The sequence below is a fragment of the Rana temporaria genome, chromosome 7 (assembly GCF_905171775.1).
Source record: "Rana temporaria chromosome 7, aRanTem1.1, whole genome shotgun sequence".
In the NCBI taxonomy this organism is placed as follows: domain Eukaryota; kingdom Metazoa; phylum Chordata; class Amphibia; order Anura; family Ranidae; genus Rana; species Rana temporaria.
The window spans coordinates 101,343,138-101,368,902 of NC_053495.1; the positions used below are offsets into that span (position 1 = coordinate 101,343,138).

At 44.0% G+C, this 25,765-nt stretch overlaps 1 protein-coding gene across 3 annotated transcripts; it reads right to left on the reverse strand.

The window, feature by feature from the left end:
* Positions 1-392: 392 nt before the first annotated feature.
* Positions 393-25,539, reverse strand: APOBEC4 (apolipoprotein B mRNA editing enzyme catalytic polypeptide like 4). 3 transcript variants are annotated; one of them, XM_040359795.1, is made up of 3 exons: positions 25,436-25,535; positions 2,818-2,892; positions 393-1,555 (listed from the first exon to the last, which is right to left on the reverse strand). In XM_040359795.1, the coding sequence occupies exon 3, from the start codon at positions 1,512-1,514 to the stop codon at positions 441-443; it is 1,074 nt and encodes a 357-aa protein (XP_040215729.1). In that variant the 5' UTR covers positions 1,515-1,555; positions 2,818-2,892; positions 25,436-25,535; the 3' UTR covers positions 393-440. The 3 variants fall into 3 exon arrangements, 2 of the variants coding, with proteins under 2 accessions (XP_040215729.1, XP_040215730.1); XM_040359796.1 differs by lacking the exon at positions 2,818-2,892 and having other exon boundaries at positions 25,436-25,533; XR_005750597.1 differs by lacking the exons at positions 393-1,555; positions 2,818-2,892 and adding an exon at positions 18,273-18,361 and having other exon boundaries at positions 25,436-25,539.
* Between the last annotated feature and the right edge of the window lie 226 nt (positions 25,540-25,765).

The following is a 25,765-nucleotide window of genomic DNA, read 5'->3' on the forward strand; positions in this document are numbered from 1 at the left end:
GTCTCTCTATGTCGAATCTTCATGTCTCTCTATGTCGAATCTTCATGTCTCTCTATGTCGAATCTTTTCTCTCTATGTCGACTCTTCTTCATGTCTCTATAATGTTAAACCTTTTCTCTCTATGTCGAATCTTTTCTCTCTATCTCTCTATGTCGAATCTTTTCTCGCTATGTCGACTCTTCTTCATGTCTCTATAATGTCAAATCTTTTCTCTCTATGTCGAATCTTTTCTCTTTATGTAGAATAATATTGGACTAATAGAGTTAAGGTTAGGCACATTCGACCTCAACGAAAATGAAAATAAAGCATTTGTTTATGTCGGATCTTTCGGTTTTCGTTTTCTGTGCTTTCGTTATCGTTTGTTAAAACGATAACGAAAATACCTGAAATTCAGACGAAAATGCATTCGGACGAAAACGAATGCACATGTCTACTAAATATTACTGTTTCTTTTTTTTTCTCTTGTTCCTTGTTGTTTCTTTATCACTTTCCCATACTGTTCTCTCAGTGTTTACAACCTTGGTAAATTTCCTGGCGCTGGGTATGAATTCACTCTTATTTGCTTTCTCATTCAGGTTCATAGGCATGTTAAGATGACGGACAACTTGTTTAGGCTTGGTCATCAGTTCTCTCTGACTTTGAAAAGCAGGTACAAATGGTATTTGAAGAGCAAAGAAAGGGAAGTATTGCTGGAAGCCAGTTGGAGGCTGGGGAGCTACATTGTATTTTACGTTATGTCTTTGATATTTTGGCTGAAGTCTTGTTTCTTCAGGCTGAGGCACAGGAGGCTCTTCAACAAAGTAAGGCTTAATGCCTGTGATAACATGGATCATGTATGCATTGTGTCTATCTGCAGATGCTCGGATAGGCAAAATGGGCTGATTCATTGTTGTCTCTGGAACTTCTTTCACAAAGGTGCATAGAACAGTTTTCCAAATTCCATCACTCAGTGGATTCAGTGTTACTCTAGGCCAGTGACCGGCAAGGCTCTTTAATGCATCTCTGTTCCAGACAGCAGATGGAAAATTCACTTCAACATGATACATCTGTGAAAAATAGATGTCTAGACGCATTTGTGTGTACTTGATTAATATATCATACATTTTGCTAATGCAGTAGTGACCATACTCATTGCAAGGTGTAAAGTTGGCATAAAGAGTTATGTAGCCAACTGAATCATGCTGATAGAGAAGGTAATCCAAGTAGCCATGTTTTTCAAAAAACATGGCTTCTGCATGAATGTTAGAAGCAGCACACCCAGTAACTTGGCCTTTCTGTATTACTGTTCCATTAAAGGACTTTATTTCATAAAATATGAGTTGTTTGTCTTCATGCATTGTTGGCCCATATGGGAATCCAAAAGTTTCATAAAACTCCCCGTAGGTGACTCTTGACTCTTCTCCTGTTCTAATATGATAAGGACATTTGGAGCAGTTCTGGTTTGGGTTAAGCCAGTAATACGGTTTGACTAATGTCCCGTGATAACTAGAGAATTCTTGAAAAACGGTTTCCATCTAAAGCTTCTTAGATATGGCCTTCCAGTTTGAGTATTTATCTGCAAAGACAAGAAAATATAATATCTCTTTTTAGACTAATGAGCCAACGAGGAAGGATTCTTATCAATTTACCCAGTTTTCTAATATGTATTTGCAGATTAAAGCGACTCTAAAGTCTAAGTATTTTTTACATTCCATCTAATCAGCAGGTCTGTTCACTCAATCTTGGGACCTATCACACTACATAGCCTAACCTCAGCTTCTGACCACAGTGAAAGGGATCACCTGAATAGGACTTGGGCCACAATTGAGCTACTCTGAGTGACCATTACATTATTCCATGTTTTATTAACCGTTTGCCGAGCAGCCACCGTCATTATACTGCGGCAGGTCGGCACGTTCCCGCGAGCCGTCGTAGCTGTACATCGGATAGTAGGCACGCGGGGTGATGTGATCCCGGGCACGAGAGTCAGAATATGGGACATGTGTGTGTAAACATGCAAATCCCTGTTCTGTGAGGAGAGGAAAGACAGATCGTTTGTTCCTACTAGCTAGGAACAACGATCTGTCTACTCCTCTAGTCAGTTCCACCCACCTACAGTTAGAACATACACTAAAGGAACACATTTAACCCCTGGATCGCCCCCTAGTCTTAACCCCTTCCCTGCCAATGACATTTACACAGTAATCAGTGCATTTTTATAGCAATGATCGCTGTATAAATGTCAATGGTCCCAAAAATGTGTCAAAAGTGTCCGCCACAACACCACAAAAATCGCAGATCACCGCCATTACTAGTAAAAAAAAATTATAATAATAAAAATACCATAAAAATGCCATAAATCTTCCCCCCCCCCCCCCAATCCATGCGCCCGGACCCCTAAACTACATGCAGGGCGCCGGACACATGGAGTTCAATCTTTTTTTTTTTTAAGTATATGATTAGAGCCTAAGGCTCTAATTGGCTTAAAAAAAGGGTGGGCTTGGGGCGCAGAGCACCGCACCCTGAGCCCACCCAGTTGTGTGACATTAGCAAATTAATATTCGCTAATGTCTTCCTGCTTCTCCTCCCAGACAGAGCAGGTCCTGAGGCCCGATTGGCCAGGGAGTCTTAGGATCCACTTCCTCATTGTGCAAGTGAGAGGGGTAGGTTTGTTTGCCGCCCGCCTAGCCACCACTGGTTTACATATACTTACAGTATACTGTTAGCATTAGCAAAAAATGCTACCTTTCAGATTACTTTTTCTGGATTTCCAAATAATGGCTCCTAAAATGTAATCTGATGCTCACCAAATTGTGATCACAACCAGAAGATGTTTACCTGAGAATAATAGAGACATCTGTCACCTTGATCACTTCAATATGTAATGCTGAATCCTATGACTTACTCAATATTCTAAAAGAGAGAAGGATTGCAAAGATTAGTCAAGCCCATGTTATTACCCCAAGCGACACATTAGGTAGTCAGATCAAGGTGGCATTAGGCCATTCCTGGCCAGTCTAAATCACAATATTAAGAGAAGTGCAGGATAAAATAAAAAAACATTCATATCAAGGTGAATGCAGCATTTACCCGATGCTGCATCTGTCCTCTGCTGCCTCTACACCAAGAACCAAGAACCAGTGACCACTCAGTTCTCAGGTCTGATCTGAGCACAGAGCAGTGACTATCCTCCAATGCTCACTGCAGTAACAGGGCCAGATTCAGATACCTGAGAGTATCTGTCCGCCCGGCATAACGTATCTTAGATACGTTACGCCGCTCTAACTTTGGGCGCAAGTTCCGTATTCATAAAGAACTTGGGCCCTAAGTTACGGCGGCGTAACGTATGTGGGCCGGCGTAAGCCCGCCTAATTCAAATGAGGATGTGGGGGGCGTGTTTTATTTAAATTTTGCTTGACCCCGCGTATTTTACAGGTTTTTTTAACGGCGCATGCGCTGTTCGTGAAAACATCCCAGTGCGCATGCTCGAAAATCCGCCGCAAAAAGTCATTGCTTTCGACGTGAACGTAAATTACGTCCAGCCATATTCGCGAACGACTTACGCAAACGACGTAAAAATCTGAAAACTTGGCACGGGAACGACGCCCATACTTAACATAGGATACGCCGCACATACCCCTCATATAGCAGGGGTAACTTTACGCCGGAAAAAGCCGAACGCAAACGACGTAAAAAAAACGCCGGGCGGTCGTTCGTTTCTGAATCGACGTAAATAGTAATTTGCATATTCCTTGCGTAAACAAACGGAAGCGCCACCTAGCGGCCAGCCAGAAAATGCAGCCTAAGATACGACGGTGTAAAACACTTACACCTGTCGGATCTTAGGGATATCTATGCGTAACTGATTCTCTGACTCAGGCGCATAGATACGACTGAGCGCACTCAGAGATACGCCGTCGTATCTCTTTCTGAATCTGGCCCACAGGCTGTGCAAGGGCAGGAGTGGTTGGCACAGGCCCCGTACACACGTCCGAGGAACTCGACGTTCCAAACACATCGAGTTCCTCGTTGAGTTCAGTGTTGAAGCCGCCGAGGATCTCGGCGGGCCGACTTTCCTCATTGAACAACGAGGAAATAGAGAACATGTTCTCTATTTGGCCCGACGAGTTCCTCGTCGGCTTCCTCGCTGAAAAGTGTACACACGACCGAGTTTCTCGGTAGAATCCAGCTCCGATCGAGTTTCTGGATGAATTCTGCCGAGAAACTCGGTCGTGTGTACGGGGCCTCAGATTCTCGGTTGTGAACTGAGAGGCTGATCCAGCTGCCAGTCAGAAATCTGGATGGATCCCAACATTAAAGTTGGGATCTCTCCAGAGCCTGGACCAGCTGAGTGACATTGGCTGACAGTGGGCTAAAGTGAAGTGCAATCCTGTCATCCCCAGGAGAAGAAGGGCCAAATGAGTTTTCCACCTAATTTTCTTTTAATATTAAAAACAATGGGCCAGATCCTCAAAAGAGATACGGCGGCGTAACTGCTGTTACGCCGTCGTATCCCTGGTCCTAACTATGGAACTGATCCACAGACTCAGTTTCCCATAGTTAGGACGAAGATCCGACATGTGTAATTGAATTACACTGTCGGATCTTAAGGATGCAATTCTAGGCCGGCCGCTAGGTGGCGAGGCCATTGAGGCCGGCGTAGAATATGCAAATGACCAGTTACGGCGATCCACGAACGCTCCGACGGGCCTGACGCTCTAAATCTACGTCGTTTACGTCGAGTTCCGCCGCGTAAAACTAGGGCTAAGCCCTAGTTGTCCTAAGCCATGTTAAGTATGGCCGTCGTTCCCGCGTCGAATTTTAAATTCTACGTCGTTTGCGTAAGACGTCCGTGAATGGCGCTGGACGCCATTTACGGTAACGTCTAAGCAAATGACGTCGGAGCGACGTCAGTTAGCGCAATGCACGTCGGGTAATTTACCCGACGGAGCATGCGCAGTACGTCCGGCGCGGGAGCGCGCCTAATTTAAATGGGACTCGCCCATTTGAATAGGAACGCCTTGCGCCGGACGGATTTAAGTTACAGCGCCGCAAAATTCCAGGTAAGTGCTTTGTGGATCGGCACCTAACTTTGGAATTTTGCGGCGGAGTAACTTAAATCAGAAAAGTTACGTTGCGCCAAGGCTTTGTGGATAACCCCCCTTACATTTAAACAACACGCAACATTTTTGTATCTTTGTTAAACTAATGGTTTAAACAATCAAAGTAATTGATATTAAAAAATGTGACTCTCTAGGATAATGACATCTTTAATGACAATTAGTACAGCATTTTATTCAATGAGATGTTTTAACCATGTTAGCTTGCAGCAGCTGCTTTTCAACATTGGACCAGAGCAATTTTCACATTTTAATTATAGACCTATTTACTCAACAATAACTTAACCACTTCAGCCACAGAAGGATTTTCCCCCTTAACCACTTGCGGACTGGCTCACGTTGATCTACTGCGGCAGGGTGGCAGCGCTGAGCAAATCGTCATGCCCGTAGCAATCCGATTCGTTGCAAAACCGATCAGTCTTCAGGTCCAGGCCAATAATTTCTGACCTGGACCTGCTGCGAATTAAATGCTTCCTGTGAAATGAAAACACAAGCAGAGGAAGTGATGTCACCTCTGCTCGCGGAGCCCTTTAATAATAATAACAATTTTTTTCCTCCAAAAATCGAAAAAAACAATGTTAGAGCCCTTTCACACTGGTGCGTTTTTGCAGCGTTTTTGCTGCGTTTTCGCGGTAAAAATATCGCTATTAAAACGCTCATAAAACGCTCCCCATGCATCTCAATGGCCCCTTTCACACTAAGGTGTTACGCTGGAGGAGCGTTGAGAAAAGTCCTGCAAGCAGCATCTTTTGAGCAGCTTTTGAGCGCTGAGAAAAACGCTCCAAAAACGCCCCTCTCCATTGAAATGAATTGAAAACGCGGTACAATCGCGGTAAAATCGCGGAAACATAGCAGTTTTACCGCTATTTTAACGCTCCGCTATAGGCGTTTCCAGTGAGAAAGGGCTCTTAGGCCCCTTTCACATTGGACCGGGAGCCACGTTGGCGGTATATCGCCGGGATTGCCGCGGGAAACGGCCGCTAGTGGTGCGGTATTAACAACCGCTAGCGGCCGATAAAGGGTTATTACCGCCCTCAATGCGCCTCTATAGAGGCGCATTGCGGGCGGTTTCCCATTGTTTTCAATGGGAAGGAGCGATGAAGGAGCGGTATACATGCCGCTTCTCTCACAGCTTCAAAGATGCCGCTGACAGAAGATTTTTTTCTCTCCCGCCAGCGCATCGCCTCAGTGTGAAAGCCCTCGGGCTTTCACATTGAGTAGGCAGTGAAGGAGTTTTTCAGGCGGTATAGCAGCGCTATTTTTAGCGCTGTACCGCCTGAAAATCTCCTCAGTGTGAAAGGGGTCTTAAAGTGTTTTGTTTTTAATTCCATAGATATAATGGAAATATTTCTTCCATCTTGCATGGAAATTAAGAAAAATGTTTCCAAATGTATTTCCTTTAAAACAGAATGAATACGTAAAATGATGCATTGGAGAAATGTCATAGAACAGGGCATACAGTACTTCTATACATCTGGTAATGTCAATTGTTAGTTTTATTCTGTGTTTACCAGCAACTGGGAATGTTTCATTGTGCTTTGCACTTTTTTGTGTGTGCAAACACCATGAAACAGCCTTGCTTTGATTAAAGAACTGTACACATGAGGTATTTCACTTCAAAAGCAGGACCATAAACACAGTTCAACATCAATCGGAGAAAATGATGTTTCAGAAGAAGGAAAATATACAGTAAATAAGTCTTTAGAAAGAGGCATGTGATCTCCCGGAAGGTTAATTAAAAGCTACAAACACATTTATATAATGACTGTTGAATGAAGTCTATTTGGAGATTGTAAAAACTACCCCTAACAACCTCCCACTCTGTCAGCCTAAAGCCGGCTATACACTAGTAGAAGTTTGTTTAAAAATAAAAAAATAAATACAATTTTTCAGTTTTCTAATTATGAGTAGGGTCAGAAGGACGTTCATTTTCGACTGCAGTGATGAGAAGATTCAAAAGAGCAAAATGGAAATTTTTTGGTGAACGAACAAATTTCCAACAATGTATGTGGTTTTCGTTCGGTAAAATATATTTGTTCCAAAATCGAATGTTAAAAACATTTAAAATTTTACATTTAAAATTACGTTTTTCAAGCCCTCAAATTCTTGCACAAATGTTCTTATGAACATTTATTTGAAAATATACTAGTGTATAGCCAGTTTAGGCTGTTGCATATCAGTAGAGGTATGGTGCAGGGAACTGAGAAAGGGAATTTGTCTAGGAACGTAAACCTGTACATGTTCTAACCATGTTGATCAAGATTTTTTTTTGCAGAAACAAGTCTGCACGAGGCAATTTTGAGTCACAGCTTCAAACTAAAGCCAACCATACTCTATTATCGGTCTGCTCAATGAATAGGAGGATTCGTGTTTCCAGCCTTCATTCACATACTCATTGTGTATACCCTATGCACTGACTGTAAGGCCGCGTACACACGGTCGTTCCAAACCGATGAGAATGGTCCAACGGGCCATTTCCATCGGTTCACCGCTGAAGTGGCCTGATGGTCTGATGTGTGTACACACCATTGTTCCAAAAACCGATCGGGTCAGAACGCGGTGGCGTCAAACACACGACGTGCGGAATAAAACGAAGTTCAATGCTTCCAAGCATGCGTCGACTTGATTCGGAGCATGCGCGGGTTTTGAACCGATGCTTTTCTGTACTAACCATCGGTTTTGACCGATCGGGCAGCGGGCCATCGGTTCGATTTTGAAGCATGTTTTAAAATTTTGGACCGAAGGACAACAGACCGATGGGCTATACACACGGTCGGTTTGGACCGATGAAACTGAACCTCGGTCCATTCTCATCGGTTTTGTCCGACCGTGTTTACGCGGCCTAAGTGTCAGTTATGTCGGGTGTTGGTGACGGCTTTCCACGTTCCTTGTCCCACTGAATTCCTTCATTTGTGGATTATGTTATGAACTTTCTGGCATCTTCACATTTTTGATTTTTTTTCGCATTGAACTTTTATGTTTATTACTACCAATTTTACGGCGCTACATTTTTACCCCAGATTTTGTACCCAACAATTTTGTGTCAGCAGCTATTTCTATTTGCATCACTTTATTAGCGCAACAAATCAGTTTTTATTTAACCATACACTAGTAGCATTTCATTTAAAAAAATAATGTGTGTCCATCTTTCTAATTGTTAGTGGGGTCAAATGTCAATGTCAATTTGTTTTTAGCACAGTGATGAGAAAATTCAGGATGGAATTTGTTTCTCAAGCAAACTTCCGTATTTTTTAACGGTGTGCTTGGTTGTCATTCATTAAAGTCCATTCACTCCAAAATTGAATGGTAACAGAAAAAAGTGCTTTTTAAATGACATTTGTCAAGTCATCGAAATGTACTGAGAATATTTGTAGAAATGTTAGAATAAAGATTGATATGAATGTTAATTCGAAAAAACTTACTAGTGTTAGGCCAGCTTAAGATGTGTGTATGTAGGGAGACACACAATGATATATGCAGCTGGATTCATGTTCACAGTCAAATAAAAGCTTAAAACAAAACTTAAACTTTTTTTTTTTTTACGTGAACAGGAAGATTTATAACCCCTTTAGGTTTTTGTTTTTTTTGCCCTTTGGCATAGCTCCTAACTGTCCCTGATTCCCTGATTTGTATGGACTCTCCCTCTGTGTGCCTTTTTTCTTCATTGGTCCCTCATTTTAGTCTGATGTATGTAACTGTATAAAAATGTGCTGTTTATGAAAAAGTGTTGTGGGTTTAACCAATCTTTTTTGTGCATTAATCTTCATATCAGAAGGATGTGGTAAGGGCATGTCCTTTGACTGCATATTTTTTTGCAAATAGGTCTCCCTCTTTTCCATCTGAGAACATTGGTGGATATGCATCTGTGTTCTATTGGGGAATTCCCCTTCATTTCCTGTCCCATAACTAAAATTGGAAGTTAGAGGATATTCCTACAAAGTGAGGGGATCCTTAGTTGTCACCAGGACTAGTATACCCATCAGAAGGCTTCCCCTCTGTTCCTGTTTTGGTGACAACTTAAAGTTTAGGATTTTCTTCCAAAAATGTTGTGATTTTATTCACTTTCACTCTCATTGATAACAGTTAACAGAACAAATATAGACGGGGAATCTACCTAATAGAGTTGAGCGAACAGTACAGACAGAGCAAAAGTTTGACCCGAATTTGCAGGGCGCTTGGCAGGTGTTCGCCTCTCTGAAGACCTGCAATGCACTGCGCACTGCAGAGTCCATTCTAAGCCATGATTGGGCAAAGCGTTGCCCAGTCAGGGTGCAGTAAATAGCTGGTTGTAAAGGAGCAGGGCCAGGAATCCAGCCGCCGCGGCCTTAACAACCAATGAGTCATCAACTGTCAATAGGCTTCCCTGCTGACAGCTGAATAAAACAAAATTAAATTCTATAAAACAAGTGAAAAAAAATGGTGTGGGGTCCCCCCCCAAAATCCATACCAGACCCTTATTTGAGCATGCAGGAAAGGGGGGGATGAGCGAGCGCCCCTCTTCCTGAACCATACCAGGTCACATGCCCTCAACATGGAAGTGTCCCCTGATGTACATCCATCATCAATCACGATGCCGACACCACCGTCAGACCGGAAAAATAAAAAAAATGCTTCACTGTTAGCTAAGGCTTGCCCTTTGACAGTTCTTATATAGGTAAGGGGTGGAGCCACCTAGCAAAATCACCTGGTGGCACTGCCCCCCTTGTGACATCACAGACCGAGAGCTGTCATCAGCTATATGTGTGAAGGGGTGGGGATAGTGGTGACATCATTACCCAAATATGGCCAAAGGCTATAACCCTGGCTATAACCCCAGTATTTAATGCCAGAGTCATGAAGTAAATTCCCAGTTAGTCAGTCAGCAAGTGGTTAATAATTTAATAGCCATGGTACCCTCAGTTCACAGAATGTAATGTGTAAAAACAATGTGTAACCAGTTAGACACCCTGGAACTGCAGTCAATCAGAAAGGACTGATGCGGTTATGTGATAAGTTCAACACTTTGCTTAATAGCTGTAGCTTCAAAGGGCCAGATTCAGGTAGAATCGCGTAACTAAGCGGCGGCGTAACGTATCAAATTTACGTTACACCGCCGCAAGTTTTACACTTGCCTGTAAAGTTGCGGCGGCGTAGCGTAAATCCCCCCAGCGCAAGCCCGCGTGTATCATTTAAATTCCGTCCCTAAAATTTCCCGACGTGCATTGCGCTAAATGACGTCGCAAGGACGTCGTTGGTTTCGACGTTAACGTAAATGGCGTCCAGCGACATTCACGGACGACTTACGCAAACGACGTTAAATTTCAAATTTCGACGCGGGAACGACGGCCATACTTAACATTGGCTAGACCACCTAGGGGGCAGCTTTATCTTTACGCCGCATATCTCTTACAAAAATGCTGTAAATTTAATGCGACGGGCAAGCGTACATTTGTGAATCGGCGTAACGACTCATTTGCATATTCTACGCCGACCGCAATGGAATCGCCACCTAGCGGCCGGCCTAGAATTGCAGCCTAAGATCCGACGGTGAAAGTCACTTACACCTGCCGGATCTTAGGGAGATCTATGCGTAACCCGATTCTATGAATCAGGCGCATAGATACGACCGACGGATCTCAGAGATACCAGGAGATATCTCTTTTATGAATCTGGCCCAAAGTGTCTAATCTGCTACTGGTTGTGTTTACTCATTACACTCAGAAACACTTCTTTGCATTCAGCTATCATTTCTTACAGCAAGTGCTGCTCTGATAGAGTTCTGAATGGGTGCGCAACTAGAACAAACTACAGGGGCACCATCCACATCTGCTCTCCTGCCCAGCCTGACCCTGAAGCTGTGGCCCAGTAGGAGGGAGGCTACAAACCAACAGTGGGGTTAAGAACCACTGCACTATACTACTGGGCTATTTTAGAACACAACAGAAACTGAAATAATGGGAATTTAAACAATTTTAAAGTATATTACCTTTTAAGATGGCTTGATGTGGGACAGAGGTTGGCGATGGGGCCATGAGATTAGAGCTCTTTGCAAATTCAGTAGTCTTCAAGAAAGAGCACCATGTATTTCAAAGGCTTCTAAAACCTCCTCACAGTGAGTTGTATCAAGTTTCAACATATTGTAATTTGCTAAATTAACACCATCTGTGCAGAATTTTTTTTTTTATAACAAAGTTATTTTCAGGTGTGTATACATTATAATACATTGTGTACACTATGCCTGCAAAGAGAACTGAGTATTTCTAAAAAGCTTTCTTGTGTACTCTGCTCAATTGGTCAATAGAAAGATGATGTAGGGCAGGGATATGCAATTAGCAAATAACTTTGTTATCAAAAATAAATTTATGCACAGATGGTGTTAATTTAGCAAATTACAGTATGTTGAAACTTGATACAACTCACTGTGAGGAGGTTTTGAAATACATGGTGCTCTTTCTTGAAGACTACTCAATTTGCAAAGAGCTCTAATCTCATGGCCCCATCGCCAACCTCTGTCCCACATCAAGCCATCTTAAAAGGTAATATACTTTAAAATTGTTTAAATTCCCATTATTTCAGTTTCTGTTGTGTTCTAAAATAGCCCAGTAGTATAGTGCAGTGGTTCTCAACCTCCAGCTGTTGCAAAACTACAACTCCCATCATGCCTCTGCCTTTGGGTGTTATTCTTGTGGCTGTCAGTCTTGCTATGCCTCATGGGACTTGAAGTTCTGCAACAGCTGGAGGTTCGCTAATTGCATATCCCCGATGTAGGGAGTGCAGTAGAGTTCTGTCTGCAGCTGTTTGCAGCTTGGGGAGTGGTTGTGATAAAGTCATTTAAGATGGTACCCCACCTTTGGTTGCTTGGCAACTTTGCCCTGACAGTCTGGGATGATCATGTAGGATTATATAAGTAGGTTGATGGGTTAGTGCAGCATGTCTTCAGCCTGTAGTTAAAAACAAAGGCCCAGCTTCTCAAAGGACTTACGACGGCGTAGCGCCATGTACGCCATCGTAAGTCCGAATGAGAGCTGTCGTATCTATGCGGCTGATTCTTAGAATCAGTTACGCATACATTTGGCTAAGATACGAGCGGCGTAAGTCTCTTACACCGTTGTATCTTAGGGTGCATATTTACACTGGCCCGCTAGGTGGCGCTTCCGTAGATTTACGCATCAAATATGCTAATGAGCTAGATACGCCGATTCACGAACGTACGTGCGCCCAGCGTAGCAAGATACGTTGTTTACGTAAGACATACGCCGGCGTAAAGTTACCCCTCATAAAGCAGGGGTAAGTCATGTTAGGTATGGAAGTCGGAAACGTCGGAACAGCGTCGTGTTTTACGTTGTTTGCGTAAGTCGTCCGTGAATGGGGCTGGACGTAAGTTACTTTCACGTCGACTAGGCATTGAGCGAGCATAATTTAATTTGAAAATTCTACGTGATACTGAGCATGCACGCGCATGCGCCGTTCGAAAAAAGCGTAATTTAGGTGAGGTCATGATTAGTTTACATAAAACACGCCCCCCTGTTCCTCATTTGATTTAGGCGCGCTTACGCCAGCACATTTATGCTACGCCGCCGTAACTTTAGACGCAAGTGCTTTGTGAATACAGCACTTGCCTCTCTAAGTTGCGGCAGCGTAGCGTAACTACGATACGCTACGCCCGCCTACATTTACGCCGCTGACTGTGAATCTGGCCCAAAGAGTATTTCTGATCTGGAACCGGTTAGTAAGGACTTTTCCCAGTTGGTGGAGTAGGAAGGATTGCATTCCTTTGAAGACTATGTTGTACCCTATGCTAGGGTCTCTATTTTTCTTTCTTTCTTAACTCTTTCTTTCTTTTTCTCTCTTCCTTACTTTGTTACAATCATTTTTGCAACCTGATTAACCACTTGCCGACCACCGCACGACTATGTACGTCGACAGAATGGCACGGGCAGGCAGATTGGCGGGTAAGTCCCTTTAAATCTGCCGCCCAGCGGGCGCACGAGCCTCCGGGGGTAGGACCGCGATTGTGGTCGGCAAGGGCAGAACAGGGGAATGCCTTTGTAAACAAGGCATTTCCCTACTCTGCCTAGTGACACTGTCACTGATGACCATTCCCCGTGTAGTAATCTTGTAAGAGAAATAGTGCTGTGTTTTCCCATTTCCCATATGGTGATATAACACTATATGGGGGTAATATTCAATCAAGAAGTAGCAGAAGAGGTACACAAAGCACAGATTCACTAAATGGATGAAGCAGAAGCAGAGAAATGTATGCCTGTCCACTAAGTAGTACAGTAATGACATCTCCAAATCATGTGAGAATAGCATTGCAGGGCCTAATATCTTACACTGTAGAATTACAGCTTTGAAGCTGTGGGCACAAACATGCCTTAGCACCCTCTAACACTGAGAAGGGCACTGCTATTTTTCAGGAGGAATTCAAGATAAAAGATCGATTTTCAGGGTACTCCCTAGGCATGATTAACATTTTAAATGCTCCCTATAACATGGCAAGTCTTCACTTTTTGTGTTCTATTTTAATCTAAACACAGTTATTTATATTATACTCTATTTTGATACTGCCAAAAAGTTGCATCCATGAAACTGTAGACCAATAGATTTGACTATATAGCCTGTAAATAATTTGAGGGCATTCTGATGATACTCAAAAATACTGTTATGGAGATCTGGTGTAGAAATCAAGATCAGCTTTAAAAGCCTCCTTCGCCTTAACCCTCCCAACCCCAAAACATAGTCTGCAAAATAACAAATGTTATTTGTCACATAAAACGCATGTTGCTTTAACCACTTCGCGTCCGCGCCTTAGCCGAATGACGGCTACAGCGCGGACCCCAATTGCCGGGAGGCCGTCTCTAAAACTCGGTTGATCACAGGTCCCGGTGACTTGCCTTAAGGTTCCCCTATCGAGCTGGTTCCTGTAAGGACTGCGCAGGCGCAATCCTTGCCAACGGAAATCTCCGAACCTCGGCCGGCAGCCAGGCTCATTCTTTAACATCCCCGTGGATTGGAGGCAAGCGGTCGCCCTGGATGCCGGCCGAGGTTTGGAGATTTCCATCGGCAAGGATTGCGCCTGCGCAGTCCTTACAGGAACCAGCTCGTTAGCCGGAACCAGATCGTCAGATCACCGGCCCCTTACCACAAGATTAGCTGTCAGCCAATGACAGCTGATCACATGATGTAAACAAAGCTTAGTAATCATTTTTTTTTCTCCTCACGCTGAGAGCGTAAGGAGGAAAAAAATTTGATCACCGGGTCTTGTGTAAGGGACATCGGTCCCCAGTGGAAGAGGCACATCAGCCTCATTAGTGCCCACCAGTACCACCTGCCAGTGCCCCCTGCCACTGACCACCAGTAAAATAAAGTGCCACCTATCAGTGCCCATCACTGCCACCTATCAATGCCCACCAGTGGTGCCAGTCAGTGCCTCATCAGTGCCCCCTAGCAGTGCTGACTATCAGTCTCACCTACCAGTGCTGATCAGTGCCCATCATTGCCACCCATCAGTGCCCATCAGTGCCACCTATCAGTGCCCATCATTGCCACTTATTAGTGCCACCTATTAGTGACAATTCTCAGTGACCACCAGTGCCACCTATCAATGCCCTTCAGTGCCACCTCTCAGTGTCACCACTCAGTGCCCACCAATGCTGCCTCTCAGTGCCCACCAGTGCCGCCTCTCAGTGCCCACCAGTGCCGCCTATCAGTGCCCACCAGTGCCACCTTATTGGTGTCCATCAGTGCAGCCCATCTGTGTCCATCAGTGCAGCCCATCAGTGCAGCCTATCAGTGCCCATCACTACCACCTATTTGGAAAAATATGGACAGGATCTGTCTGGTCTAGATTATGACAATTTAAAAAACGCACCTCATCCCGACATATTTTCCTTCCCTTTTTCCCTTTTTTTCTTTCCCCCCCCCCTTCTTTCCATCCCTCCTTTCCCTCTGTTTCTTTTCTTCCCGTTCTCCTCTCTTTTCTTTTTTCTTCCTTTTTTTTCCCCATCTTCCTTATCCTATTACTGTGGGCTACCAAGGTCTATAACATGCTCTCTACAATTATGAGCTATTTGGATATGATGTTTTGTTATTTATTTGACCTATAATCTGTTTTTGATAAAATGATTTTTGTACTTTATTCTGACCTATTAACTACTATTTCTGTAAATCGTTCTGCCATTCCATATACACTACTGCCACCCTGCTGTCCCTCGAAGCTGCCTTGGTCCCTGCCTTTTTTAATAAATGTATGGGACCTTTATTATGTGTTTTTTTATTGATGTTGTCATTAGTTTTTTCCTGCCACTGGGGGGCGTTTATTTCACTCTGCATCCCAGTATCCCTGTCGGCCCCGCTGCAGATGTTTGGTCCTTGCTTGTTTTCCCCTTCCATATGGACACCCAAGGGCTTCACTCCAGTGAGCCCGTTTTATGTTGGTGTACTTCCCGGGTGGCTCGCGGACATGTGCCCACGCCATCGGCAGCCTTGCCCCCCTCTGCCGTCAGCTGGTGGTCAATATCCATGTCCACCGGCTGTGCTCCCTCTCCCGTGGTTATGCCTTCCCTTGGCACGCCCGGATTGGTCGCGCTTTCGGCTCTCCCCGCCTACCACCACTGGGGCTTCTGGGGAATGTAGGATCTTGTCCTGCGCTCCTTCCGGCGCATGCGCACTGACATCTGTTGTCCGCCCACGTCCGACCGCGCCCCCTGTGACGCTCGGACTTGTGGGAGGGGCGGGGGATATTTAGGGAGCCGGCTTATGTGTGCAGCCTTAGTGTGCTGTACACTCCTGCTGGAATGACCTATGCTACTGAGCTGTGATTAACCAGGTACTTTTGATAGGCTCAATTCACACTACCCTGCTATACATCCTGGGCTGAAGTATATTTTCTTGCCATACTCTGACTCATCTCTAAATTCTTGTTCATTGCCTTTATTATAATACGAGTTCTGACTTTTCTAAATGAATGGGTTTCTTAACCTATGTGGACCAGCTGTATGCTTAAAGTCCCATATAATGTCAGATTAAATCAGTTTACTATTACCTATATACACATTTTTTTGCCTTCTTTTTCTTTAGCTCCCTTTTTTACCATTTTTACCATTTTTCTGTTTCTGACTATAGAATTCTTGTGTCTGAATTGGCGTTCTTGTAAGTTTCTCTTGACAAACCCTGCAACCTTAATCATAGGTGGTCATTCCACAGATGCTATGTATGCTCACCTGAGCACTGTAAGTGAAGTTCTCCTTACATTATTTATGATAACTTATATGTATCTATGAACTATATATCTATGGCAACTATTTTCCTTCTTTGTAGCTGGTCATCATCTCCCCCTGAACCCCCTCTCCTCCTATGGTCGGGGATTTTGTGACCTCCACCTGTGGCATTGTCTGGCAGTGGATCATCCATGCTGAAACGTCCTCCCATGTTGGCCGACAACGTCTGTCACACGGTCTTGTCCATCTGACTTGGAAAGTGACTAGGGTGCTCAGTCACCCCCTCTCTTTTTTCCTCTTTCCGGACCAGCAGGTTGGCACTTTGTGGTATGCTTTGGCAGAATGAATACATTTTTCTCTGTATGTACTTACTGTATTTATAAATATATATTTTCTGTATTTCATCATTAGAACCGGAACTTCGATCTCAACCATACCCCCGAAGAAGCCCATCCGGGCGAAATATATTGGGTCTTATCAACCTGGTTGTGATCTCTATGTATATTACCTGTTCTATGTTGCTGGAAATTTTATAAGATTGTGCTAATAATCAGGTTATTTTTGTACTTGTTGGGCCTGTCTGTGTGGCCTACACTGTGCTATATAGCTTGATGCACCACTATTCTCCTTTTAATAAATATTTAAAACTTATGCCATTATTTTGCTATTTATTGTCAGCACCGCTACAGTCCCACCTTTGCTTTCTCTCTTCCACTACCACCTATTAGTGACAATTCTCATTGACCACCAGTGCCACCTATCAATGCCCATCAGTGCCACCCATCAATGTTACCTCTCAGTGCCCACCAATGCTGCCTCTCAGTGCCCACCAGTGCCGCCTCTCAGTGCCCACCAGTGCAGCCCATCTTTGTCCATCAGTGCAGCCCATCAGTGCAGCCTATCAGTGCCCATCAGTGCAGCCTCATCAGCGTACATCAATGAAGGAGAAAAATTACCTGTTTGCAAAATGTTATAACAAAATATAAAACAGTTTTGTATTTTTTTTCTAATTCAGTAAAATAAAAACCGCAGTGGTGATCAAATACAACCAAAAGAAAGCTTTTTTTGTGGGGAAAAAAAAATGTCATTCAAAGAGCGAGAGAGCTGAAAGCTGAAAATTTGTCTGGGCAGGAGGGGGGTTTAAGTGCCCATAGTAAGCAAGTGGTTAATAAAGATAAGGAGTGTACTGTTGTAGTGTACACTGCCTTATATTACTAGTTTATGTTGTGTTTGTAGTAGGTCTGTGCTAGTGGGGTTTGAGTAATAGGTCACCTAGGGAGTTAGGAAGGGGCTACGTCTGCTCACTCCCGGGTGTTCAAAGCTCTGCATTTTGGGGAGAACATAAATAGAGAGGGAGGCAGTCTGGAATCTATTACCACATTATGTATGGTTCTCCGAAGGGGACTTTAGAAATGACATAGCCTACCTTTATACTCCACTAGCTGAATACCCGGCGTTGCCCGGTCTTCCTATCTTAACCTTTTGGGGAGGAAAATCATAGTAATATAAATATACCCATCTTTTATATAAGGGTGTAGGTAAGGGTTAATTTAACTGTCATATATTTTTATTTGGCATATAAGTAATATGTGTACCAGGTATTATTGAAATATCTCCAGGCGTACAGAAGTTATGTGGGAACATACATTTCCCATTGATTTGCATGGGACTTTAAACAAAAACCCCGACCCTCACAAATGGGGGTAGTTAAGGGATAAATTAACTATCCTATAGTTTAAGTGGACATATAAGTAACATGTGACCAAGTGTTATCGAAATATCTACAGCCGTTTGAAAAACCCCGACCATGGCAAATGGGGGTGGGTAAGGGTTAAACCACCTATCCTATGTTTGTTGCTGACATATAAGTAACATGTGTGCCAAGTTTCATGTTAATATCTTTAGCCGTTTGGACGTGATGCTGGAACATACATACATACACACACGTTGAGTTTTATATATATAGATAATAAGGATTGATGAGATTTCCTGGAAACCTTTTCCCACTCGGCTAAGGCTTACTAATATGACAGAGTGCGTGTGTGAGTGACGTCTAGATGCCTACAAATGTGAAAAGACAACATTTTTAAAAGTGGTGGTGGAAGGTTGCTCGTTCATAAACGTTTTGGTGCTTATGATTTGAGTATTTTTCAAATAAAGACTTTTGTCATTTTGCAGATTGCTGACTAATTTAATAACAGTCAGGCTTAAGCTCTGTGGGCTCAAGTTTATGGTCTTTAGTACTAACAGTTTCTATTTTACTTTTGCTTATTTAGTAATGCATGAGTTTGGACCATAGAGCCAAACTAGCACTTGATAGTGATCGGGTAACCGACAAGGGGCACCATTTGCTCCTATTATTATTCCCTCTATTTTTATCATTTTAGATGATGGAAGATAGTAACTGAGAGATGGTAGTGAAAGGGTTGGTGAGCTTGACCCCTCCCTAGGGATCAGTACCCCATACTCGGGACAAGTATTGTGTCACATGGAGCCTATGGACCCAGCCTGGAGGAAAGGGAGCAGAGAGAGAAGTGGACTCAACAAAGTGTTAAAGCTTGTTAGCAACAGAGGTCCACGCTGTGTGAATGGTGGGATCCGCACATTGTCACTGGGGGTAAGGTGCCAATCATGGCTGTGCTGAGTAAAGTGGGATACAGGCTCCATGGCTTCCCCTTTAGAAATGCTGCATTCAGAAGACAGGAAACGGTGCGCAGTAAAAGGGGAAGAGTGCTTAACAGAGAAGTTCTCAGTGTACAAAGTGGAACTGTGCAAGACAAATGGTTCACTTCTAAGTTGGGGTGCCACCCTAATGCTGATTTTTGCATAACCATGGCCCCCCTTGCCTGTATCTTAGTCATTAATGAGCAAATTCACAGGGTTCCCACACTGGGTGTTTAAGCCCTGCCCACAAATAGATTTTTTTCTCAGAACTTGTGAAGAACAAATGGGGCTGGTTCTCTCTAAATTAAACTTGTCAGGAAGAGATCATTTGCTTCACTGGTTATCCAAGTTTGCTTATAAGTGAACTTGTGTTGTGGTCCAAAGAGGCAGAATTTTTTTTATGAATTGAGTGAAAATTGGGCAACTAGAACAAAACTGGTGAACATATATAGAGGGATCGGACCAAACCGATGAGACTGGCCCGTCGGACCGTTTTCATCGGTTCACCTCTGAAGTGGCCGTATGGCCTGATATGTGTACACACCATCAGTCCAAAATCTGATCGGGTCAGAACGTGGTGACGTCAAACACACGACGTGCTGAATAAAACGAAGTTCAATGCTTCCAAGCATGCGTCGACTTGATTCTGAGCATGTGCGAGTTTTGAACCGATGCTTTTCTGTACTAACCATTGGTTTGGTCTAGGGTTGTCCTGATACCGATACCAGTATCGGTATCGGGACCGATACCGAGTATTAGCGGGAGTACTCGTACTCCCGCTAATACCGCCGATACTAAAATAGAATACTTCCACCACCCTATACGGGGGACATGGCTGTATATACGGGGGACATGGCTGTATATACGGGGGACATGGCTGTATATACGGGGGACATGGCTGTATATACGGGGGACATGGCTGTATATATACGGGGGACATGGCTGTATGTGGGGGGACATGGCTGGAATATGTGGGGGACATGGCTGGAATATGTGGGGGACATGGCTGGATATGGGGGGGACATGGCTGCAATATGTGGGGGACATGGCTGCATATGTGGGGGGACATGGCTGCATTTGGGGACACATTTAAAAAAAAGTATCGGTATTCGGTATCGGCGAGTACATAAAAAAAAGTATCGGTACTTGTACTCAGTCCTAAAAAAGTGGTATCGGGACAACCCTAGTTTGGTCCGATGGGGCAGCGGCCCATCGGTTCGGTTTTGAAGCATGTTTAGAAATTTTGGACCGAAGGAAACCAGACCGATAGCCTATACACACGGTCGGTTTGGTCCGATGAAAATGAACTTCGGTTCATTCTCATTGGACCAAACCGACCGTGTGTACGGAGCCTTAGGTGTGAATGCCACTGATACAGTACTGTAATCCTGTTAATATTTTGTGTTTTTCAAATGTAGCACTACCCCCGAAGGAGCTGCTGAGTATTTTTGGGTGGCACGTTACCTCTATCTTCTCGCTGTCCAGGGTGAATTTGAAGAATTTCAATGTCCACACAATACACTTCCTTTTCTAGGATTTATTCCCTAAGACCCAGTCTCCAAAAGAGGCAACTTAAGCCTCGTACACACGTTCGGTTTTCCTGCCAGAAAAACTGTGGGCAGAGCTTTTGGTCCGGAAAACCGGTCGTGTGTATGCTTCTTCGCAGGAAAACTGCCGGGAATCCCGGCGGGAAAATAGAGAACCTGCTCTCTATTTTCCCGCTGGGATTCTCTGTGGTTTTAAACCCGAAAGTTTTCCTATGGGGAAACACTGCGAGGGAGCATACACACGGCCGGGATTCCAGGCCAAAGCTCTCCCCACAGTTTTCTAGATGGGAAACCCGGTGGTGTGTACACGGGGAAACTTACCGAGCAGGTTCTTGGGTTTCCCATCGGGTTTCCCAGCGGACTTTATACCGCCAGGAATCCCGGTCGTGTGTATAGGGCTTTAGAGGTAAAACCTTGGACATGGTGATATCGGAAATCTGTTTATAAGGTTATTTGTTCTATGACACACAGCCTTATTAACCACTTAAGTACCCCTTCACGCCGATATGCGTCGGCAGAATGGCACAGCTGGGCACATCCACGTATCTGTACGTGGCCTTTTAAGCCCAGCCGTGGCCGTGCCCGCGGGACCCATGGACCCAATCGCCGCCGGTGTCCCGCGATCGGTCCTCTGGAGCTGAACAACGGGGAGAGGTGTGTGTAAACACACCTTCCCCGTTCTTCATAGTGGCAATGTCATTGATCGTGTGTTCCCTGATATAGGGAAACACCATCAATGACGTCACACGTCCAGCCCCACCCCCTACAGTTAGAAACACATATGAGGTCACACTTAACCCCTTCAGTGCCCCCTAGTGGTTAACTCCCAAACTGCAATTGTCATTTTCACAGTAAACAATGCATTTTTATAGCACTTTTTGCTGTGAAAATGACAATGGTCCCAAAAATGTGTCAAAATTGTCCGATGTGTCTGCCATAATGTCGCTGTCACAAAAAAAATCACTGATCGCCGCAATTAGTAGTAAAAAAAAATATATTAATAAAAATGCAATAAAACTACCCCCTATTTCAGGGATAAGCAATTAGCGGACCTCCAGCTGTTGCCAAACTACAAGTCCCATCATGCCTCTGCCTCTGGGTGTCATGCTTGATGCTGTCAGAGTCTCGCTATGCCTCATGGAACTTGTAGTTTGGCAACAGCTGGAGGTCCGCTAATTGCATATCCCTTCCCTATTTTGTAAACGCTATAAATTTTGCGCAAACCAATCGATAAACGCTTATTGCAATTTTTTTGACCAAAAATAGGTAGAAGAATACGTATCGGCCTAAACTGAGGAAAAAAAACGTTTTTTTTATATATTTTTGGTTGATATTTATTATAGCAACAAGTAAAAAATATAGAATTTTTTTCAAAATTGTCGCTTTATTTTTGTTTATAGCGCAAAAAATAAAAACCGCAGAGGTGATCAAATACACATCGCACAACCGCACAATTGTCAGTTAAATTGACACAGTGCCAAATCGCAAAAACTGGACAGGTCCTTTACCCGCATAAAGGTCTGGGTCTTAAGTGGTTAACCTTATCACTCAAGATGTTTTATATACTGCCACTTTCCCCAGTGGCGTCACTAGGGTTGGTGTCACCTGGTGCGGTAAAATATGGTGTCACCCCCCCCCCCAATAACATTTTTCAAATATTTTTTACCCTACTGTTTGCTCTCTGTTCTCCTTTCTTCCCCTTTTCTCTCTCTCCCTATCCATCTTTCTTGTTCGTTCTATCCCTTCTTCTTTCTCTCCATTTTTCTTTGTCCCCTCCCCCCACCTCTCTTTCTCCAGAACCAAAATTCACATCTCAGGAGCCTATAGGCCAGGGGCGTACCTAGAGCATTTGGCACCCGGGGCAGATCCAATATCTGGCACCCCCCACGTTAAAATTTAAAAACACCCCACTGTGCCCCCTGCATACCTCTGCATCCTTCAATATCTTTTTGTTACTACTGTGTACCCCTCTCCACAACTGCACCTCTGGACCTCTTTACATTACACAGCACCCTGCATCACTGGAACCCTTTACATTACACAGCCCCCTGCATCACTGGACCACTTTACATTACACAGCCCCCTGCACCTCTGGCCCCTTTTACATTACACAGCCCCCTGCACCACTGGACCCCTTTACATCACATAGCCCCTTGCACCTCTGGACCCCTTTACATTACACAGCACCCTGCATCACTGGACCCCTTTACATTACACAGCACCCTGCACCTCTGGACCTCTTTACATTACACAGTACCCTGCATCACTGGACCCCTTTAAAATTACACAGCACCCTGCATCACTGGACCCCTTTACATCTCAAAGCCCTATTTACCTCTGGACCCTTTTACATTACACAGCACCCTGCACCTCTGGGCCCCTTTACATTACACATCACCCTGCACCTCTTTACATTACACAGCCCCTGCACCACTGGACCCCTTTACATCACATAGCCCCCTGCACCTCTGGACCCCTTTACATTACACAGCACCCTGCACCTCTGGACCCCTTTACATTACACAGCACCCTGCATCACTGGACCCCTTTACATTACACAGCACCCTGCATCACTGGACCCCTTTACATCTCATAGCACCCTGCATCTCTGGACCATTTTACATTACACAGCACCCTGCATCACTGCACCCCTTTTACATTACACAGCCGCCTGCACCTCTGCACCCCTTTACATCACAAAGCCCCCTGCACCTCTGGACCCTTTTACACTACACAGCCCTCTGCACCCCTGTACATTACACAGCACCCTGCACCTCTGGACCCTTTTACATTACACAGCACCCTGCACCTCTGGACCCCTTTACATTACACAGCACCCTGCATCACTGGACCCCTTTACATTACACAGCACCCTGCGTCACTGGCCCCCTTTACATCTCATAGCCCCCTGCACCTCTGGACCCTTTTACATTACACAGCACCCTGCATCACTGCACCCGTTTTACATTACACAGCCACCTGCACCTCTGGACCCCTGCATGTTACACAGACCCCCTTCAGTGCAGACACCCCCTCAGTGCAGACACCCCCCCCCTTTGTGCAACCCCCCCTCAGTGCAAATCCCCCCCCTCAGTGCAAACCCCCTCGGTGCAACCCCCCAGTGCAAACACCCCCAGTGCAACCCCCCCTTAGTACAACCCCCCCAGTGCAAACCCCCCTTAGTGAAAACACCCTCAGTGCAAACACCCCCTTAGTACAACCCCCCCTCAGTGCAAACACCCCCCCTTCAGTGAAATCCCCCCAGGTGCAAACACCCCCCCCTTCCCATTCAGTACCTCAGATCATCGCAAGCAGCGCCACGGCACATGGACAGAAGGTCCCCTCGGCCCCTCCCCCTCTGTACACACAAACAGAGAGGAGGGGGCTGTGCCTGTGTGCCGACTGCCGAGCACCGCTAACAGCCCGTGGCTGTGAGAGGTGGGGATGGATGGTGCTGCGGTGTCACCCCGCAACCCCCCCTCCTCTTGTACCGCGGCGCTCGGCGCTCCGATTCCACGGCGCTCATCGCTGCCATCGCGGGGGGCCGCCCCCCACATGTCAGCTAAAAAAATATATATATATATTTTTTTTTTTTTTTTAAATCGGGATGGTGTCACCCCTCTAGTGGGTGTCACGCGGTGCGGGCCGCACCCCCCGCACCCCCCTAGCAACACCTCTGACTTTCCCACCTGTTCCTATGTTCTTTAACCTATACGGGTCAGTTGATTCAGGCATTATGGACATCTTTTTTGTTAATATATGTGCTTGCATATGAAAAACCTGATATGTGTTATACTTTGTGTTATATTTTTTATTTTTTTATTTTTTATAACGTCTTGTATGTTAATATACCTGACTGGACTGTATTAGTATAGAATGTATAATGGCTGTGTATTTATCTGTATACACCATGTCCAACAGAAAGAAAAAAAAAAAAGAAAAGAAAATTCCACAAGCTTCATTATAAACAGAACAAATTCAGCATTTACTTTGTAAACAATCTGATCCTATTAAGAATCGTTGGTGTATGACAGGCAGGTAACTGGACGTTTACATTTCTTGTAATAAGAAAAAAAAAGTGGCCCATTTTTTTTTAAATGACAGTGTAAAAAAAATATATATATATATATATAAATATATATATATATATATATATATATATATATATATATATATATATATATATATATATATATATATATATATATATAAAATTGTAAGTGCCCCCCGTCCCAGCAAGTTTGCGCACCGAAGCGAACGCATACGTAAGTCGCACCCGCATATGAAAAATGTGAGGTATCGCCGCGATCGTTAGAGCAAGAGCAATAATTCTAGCACTAGGCTGCCTCTGTAACTGAAAACTGGTAACCTGTAGAAAATTTTAAACATCGCCTATGGAGATTTTTTAAGGGTCAAAGTTTGTCACCATTCCACGAGCGGCCGCAATTTTTAAGCATGACATGTTGGGTATCAATTTACTCGGCGTAACATTATCTTTCACAATTAAAAAAAGGTGGGCTAACTTTACTGTTGTCTTATTTTTTTATTGAAAAATGTGTATTTATTCCCAAAATATTGTGCTTGTAAGACCGCCTCGCAAATACGGTGTGACATAAAGTATTGCAACAACCGTCATTTTATTATATATAATGTTTGGGGTTCTAAGTAATTTGCTAGCAAAAAAAAAATGAAAAAAAAAAATAGACTCTGTCCTTAACTAGTTAATATGATGATTATAATAACAGTATTAATACATTTTTACAATCATCATGTATATGTAACTTTCAGTTTGAGCAGCTATCCTACTTTGTTGTATACTTGTGCAAAATCCATTTTCCCACTGTAATCTCACTTTCAATTAAATATTTTTTTGAACTATTTGAAAGCACATGTCATCACAACCAATAGGAATATATTTTCTTACCGTTAATGATCTGTTGATTAAGGATTCTGTAATTTTTGTAAGACTTTTTTCAGCAGTGTAGCTCTTATACGTCCTTGTATTTATTTATGCTCAATACAAAGCTGTTGCTAAGTCAATTGCCTGTGACGTCTCTCGCTAGGTGTGGCTAAATTACTTTACAAGCCAGACATCATTAAAACATTCCTCTCCTATTTGTAACATAATACAGGATTTCACGCTTCAAGAATTCTCAAAACTGCAAAACCGGACATAATAGACTAACAATTGACTGGGTTATTTCATACCTTATAGCAAAGAGCTGTCTTGCCTGAGTGACTGAATAAGGAGTAC

What these genes read in the sequence shown, in the direction of transcription:
- APOBEC4 (XM_040359795.1), bottom strand. Translation starts at nt 1,514, where the DNA reads ATGGAAACCGTTTTTCAAGAATTCTCTAGTTATCACGGGACATTAGTC.